Source organism: Panicum virgatum, chromosome 3K (genome assembly GCF_016808335.1).
Source record: "Panicum virgatum strain AP13 chromosome 3K, P.virgatum_v5, whole genome shotgun sequence".
NCBI lineage: Eukaryota > Viridiplantae > Streptophyta > Magnoliopsida > Poales > Poaceae > Panicum > Panicum virgatum.
This window is the reverse complement of record NC_053138.1, coordinates 20088602-20093501: the sequence shown is the minus strand read 5'-3', so window position 1 is coordinate 20093501 and position 4900 is coordinate 20088602. Positions and strand designations below refer to the sequence as shown.

Below are 4900 nucleotides of genomic sequence, written 5' to 3'. Positions count from 1 at the left end.
GCGGGGGCGGCAGCGCATGGAGGTGAGGCGGCACACGGCGCCTAGACTGGCAGCCGCAGGGGCGGCGGGCGGCGCAGGGAGTTGGGACGGTGGGGGCCGCCGCGACAGGCAGCCGCGGAGGCGGCGGAGGCCGCGACCCATGGTGGAGGCGGCGAGCGCACGGTGGTGGAGGCGACGGGCGCACGGGGGTGGAGACGGGTGACTACAACGCGGGATCGGACGGATAGAATTAATCTGCATGAATCTCAAATAGTGGAAGATGTGGAAGAAAATATCTTCCGAAAAATGTATAAGATCCACGGCCAGGATCCACGGCCGCCGCCGGGAGCACGTGATGCAAGCCCACGGCCGAGGAGCACACGGTGGTACTCGACAGACAGACGTAGATGGACAGAGTTGGCCCAATAAAAATCGAGCCCACTTATTGGCCCAGATCTCACATATAACGGTTCGCACTGGCCCAATGATGTGCTGCTTCTTCCTTTGCCCTCTTCCTGCTATAAAAAAAGTCTTGTCCAAAGACATCTAAATCTACGTGTGTAATATAAAATAGCACACACGTAGAGCGTAGCAGCTGCTCGAGCTTGATCTTTTGCATCAAGCGTATTTTCCTTTTTGCCTTTTAAGATCCTTTGTATGCATCACTAGTATATGTACTACTATATACGTACTTGTTTTTTAATGAATATATTATGTACTTATTAGTGAATTCTTGCAATGTGATCACTGGATATGGGTGATCAACGCCTAGCCTGGTCAATAACCATATCCACACATAGCATGCTATGCTGCATCGCTGTCGCGTTCACCACTTTTACCGACCAGTGTCCAAAGCTCCTCGTCGGTCAGGGCGAAACCTGCAGATCCGAGATCGCCAAATCGGTTCACAATCCACAAGATACTTGCAGCAACCAGCGCGTACATCAATCATATGCATGGCAACTCAATCTTTCAAGCACCACCACTTCATCACTCAATGGCAAGCAAGCTAATTCTTATTCTGGCACCACACAAACAATACGGCAAAGGGGACACACCAAGTCAAGAGCGTACATCAAGATTCACATGGAAAACCTCTTGTCGATAAGCAATTCGCATGTAGTAATGAAGAAATATACGAGGTGTCCTAGACTCCTAGCTAGCAGAGTCGCCGGTCATGCAAATACGGGGTCGTTTCACTGTCGTTAAAATATAATTGACCTCATCCGAATACATATTGTATGTTCCCACACATACTACATGATAATAGATTCGCCAGCATTTCAGAAAAAATAAAAGAGTTCCATGTACTACCAAAGTCTTCTAATAGTAAAATCCAAAAGCTAGTCCCACAAGAGCAAACCAAACGATCTAGAATACTTTTTTTTGAACGCAACGATCTAGAATACTAATATTATAGCATAGCACGCGACGACCGATTGAAGCAGAAACACAAGCTAAAACCCTACGCCGCCGAGAAGGTGCAGTGATCGATCGACGCGACGCCCCTACAGCCTCAGAGACAGGTCGAGCTGCGGTGCGGTGCGGCCGGCGGCGGCGGCGCCGTACGGGGAGGAGAAGGGCGCCGCGAGCTCCGAGTCGCCGCGGACGGATACCCGGCCGCCCCCGCCGCCGCCGCCGCCTGTGTGGTGCGCGCTCGCCGCCGGGAAGAACTCGATCTCCCGCACCTCCTTCTTCGCCGGCGCCTCGGCCGCCGCGGGCGCCCCGCCGTCCCTCTCCAGGGCCAAGAACGTGTCTCCCTGCGCGCGCAGGGCGTACACACCGCAACTGAGCGAAGCTTTCACGAGCAGGCAAAAGGACATCATTGCGGGCGCACGGGCAGATGACTTGACTGATAAACGAGCAATTGCATTGTTGATATGTAGATGCTGTTACCTGGCGAGCGGCGGCCATGGCCGCGGCGAGATCGTTGATGGAGTAGTCTGGCGTGGCGTCGGTGTTGGAGCCGGCGGCGGTGTTTGGAGACGCAGGAGGCGGCGTCGGTGCCAGCGCTCCTCTCTCTGCCAAGGCAGCCCTCATCCTCTATGGAAGCGTCAAGAATTGCAGATCCACGACAAGGGAGACCAGCAGATTAGTGCTTTGTCACGCACTCAAGATAAGGGATTGCATCAGCCATCAAGGCATGATCAGGGGGGAATTCGGAAGGTTAGTAGCTTACCCTGCAGCAGATGTCGCAGCGGTGGCCAGTGTGGAGGCAGGAGGAGGGGGAGGACGCAGCAGGACGCCAGATGGTGTTTTGGCTTGAAGGGTGCTCTGGCGCCGGCAGCAGCTGGGGCTGGTGGTCGGCGCCGCCGCCGGAACCATTTCCCGCCGGGGGGAAGCCCCCCATGCGGCCCCAACGGTCCCTGAAGTACTGCTGCTCCGGCGCCACGAGCGGGGCCGCCGCGGGCGTGTGGAGGAAGCAGAGGGGAGCGGGACCTGGCGCCGGGGCCAGCAGCTGCGAGCAGTAGCGCGCGCTGGCGGTGGAGTCGAACGCCGAGGGCGGCACCTGTAGGTGGTGGTGGTGGTGGTGGTACTGGAGCAGCGGGTGTCCCTGCGCGCCGGCGGCGTCCACGAGCAGCTCGCGGAGCGGGTCGTCCCCGCAGCGGAGCCGCTCGAGCTCCGCGACGCCGAGCCCGCGCTGCGGCGGCTTCTTGGCCCCGCCGCCGCCGCCCGCCTGCTGCGGCTGCTGCTGCTGCTTCCCGGACGCGGACGCGGACGGGTTCCGCCGCATCCGCGGCCGCGCCACCGCCTCAGCGCCGAGCTCCGGCGCGACCGCGGCCGTGTCCCCCGCCGCCGTCGCGGCAGCCAGCAGCGCCGCCGTCTCCGGAGCGCGCGAGCCGCCGTAGACCGCGGCGGCGTCGGAGTCGAAGGCCGCGGCGGAGGCGGAGGCGGAGGCGGTGTGCGTGTCCCCCCAGAGGAAGTAGGGCTTGGTCGCCATGGGGGGAGGAAGACGAGGAGGGGTTTGTGCGCGTGTGGGCGCGGCGCGGCGGCGTTGGGGCCTGTCGTGGGCTCGTGGCAAGACAAGAGGAGAGTTGTCTCCTCCTGGGGGGGGCTGCGTTTTATAGCAGGAGGAACAAGTAAAGAAGGGGAGACAGGTGGTCTTGCTCCTCTGACAGGTGGGGCCGCGCGTTGCATCCCACAGATGTACTAGCGGCATACACGTATTATACGGCCTGCTCAAAATCGCATGCAGTATACGTGTGTCATGGACAAGCCTGGCAAGTGGACCAGGCACTCTGGCCGCTTTTGTCGTTTAGCTACATCCGGAGGCTTCCGTGATCTCGCAGTGATTCACCATCGCTTCGGTTTTGCATAACAAATCAGCGGCGGAGATAACAAAACAGCTAGCGGGATGGCAACGTGCGCAAACAAAATCCAGGGATGCGTAGCTGCAGTATCTTTGACCTGAAGCGAGAGGAGGGAGGGGGGGGGGGGGGGGGGCAGGGAGGTGACGCTGCATATTGCGCTCATCATCGTGTCCCGCCCAGGGTTTACGTTTCCGTCGGGAAGCGTTTTCCCGCCTGAGTCCGGGAACGGGAAACCGGCCGGTTCCCGGTGAAAACCGCCAGAAACCGGATGAAATGGCACTTCAAATTCAAAAATCGGGAAACCGGTTTTTCCGACCGGGAACCGGTGTTTTCTGACCGGGAAACCGGTCACAGCGACCGGGAATTAAAAAAAAACAGGTGTAGTGAAGCCAAATTTTACAAAGAAATGACTCCATTTGAACAATTGACATGCCGTGAGAAATGACTCCATATATAATGTTTTAATGTATATAATGGACATAGCATTGCATAGTTAGTACGAACAATGAAAATTTTGGCAGCATTTCAGTGCAAATTGAATACATGACATGGCACAAACATATATAAGATACATATATACATGTCACACACATATATAGACATGTCACATACATGTAACCATCATTATGCACCTAACATTTTGATAAGTACTACCACATATATGATAAATCCTACCACTAACATATCATCTCCTACAATATCAACAACTAACTTACTAACACATACATGTACCCATCATTATGCACCTAACATTTTGCAAGATAATGTATAGTCCTCTAGCACTGTGTCATACACACATGAATTTATATGTGTATGCTAGCTATTTGTACGAGGGTATATGGTTCTTATGCAACACAATGATTATTTCAAATAATTATTGTGTTGCATAAAAACCATATACCCTCATACAAATAACATGATGTGTATTTGATGATTTGTATGGACTATGGATATGAAGTTTGGATGGACTATTGTTGTGATTTATGGACTACTCATGCGAACACAACATTTATATGTATATGAACTTCTATTTATATGTTTATCTCCCTGTCAATGATACATAAATGCTTGATATATACTTTGTGCAATGCTATTTACAAAATTACGGAGAAATGTTGCCAAAAATTTTTAATTTTTCCCTCGGCCGACGGCATTTCCCGGTAAAAATCAACGGAAACCGGTCGGGAAACAACGGTTCCCGCTCGGGATGCAGCGGTTACCGTTCATACAAATTTTTTTGAAAAATTTAAATTTGGGCGAAATTTTCCGGGAAATCCTGGCGGTTTCCAATCCCGCCCAGTTCCGGGAACGGGAAAAAAACCCGGTTTCCGGCGGTTTCCGAGCGGGATTGTAAACCCTGGTCCCGCCGCAGGGCTGTGCTGCAGTAGATCACGAGCCGGGTGCAGAAAGGTCCAGGCCCGGCTTGTGCCTGTGCGTGTGCGGTGTCCACACCACCGGGTATGGGACATCATGGCCCGGATCACGCGTCTCCTATCCAGAGAGTATCTGGTACGTTGCATCACAGTATCAAACCGTGCTGTGTTCTCTAGATTAGATGCTGCTCTAAAAGATTGAGACATCTCTGAGTTCATTTCCTTCTTCCTTTTTTT

The 4900-nt window shown here is 54.1% G+C and overlaps 1 protein-coding gene across 2 annotated transcripts; it reads right to left on the bottom strand.

Moving 5' to 3' along the window:
* Positions 1-1154: 1154 nt before the first annotated feature.
* LOC120701301 lies at positions 1155-2996 on the bottom strand. 2 transcript variants are annotated; one of them, XM_039985411.1, is made up of 3 exons: positions 2159-2996; positions 1876-2022; positions 1155-1739 (listed from the first exon to the last, which is right to left on the bottom strand). In XM_039985411.1, exons 1-3 carry the CDS (start codon positions 2918-2920, stop codon positions 1488-1490), a joined length of 1161 nt encoding a protein of 386 aa, XP_039841345.1. In that variant the 5' UTR covers positions 2921-2996; the 3' UTR covers positions 1155-1487. The 2 variants fall into 2 exon arrangements, with proteins under 2 accessions (XP_039841345.1, XP_039841344.1); XM_039985410.1 differs by having other exon boundaries at positions 1155-2022.
* Between the last annotated feature and the right edge of the window lie 1904 nt (positions 2997-4900).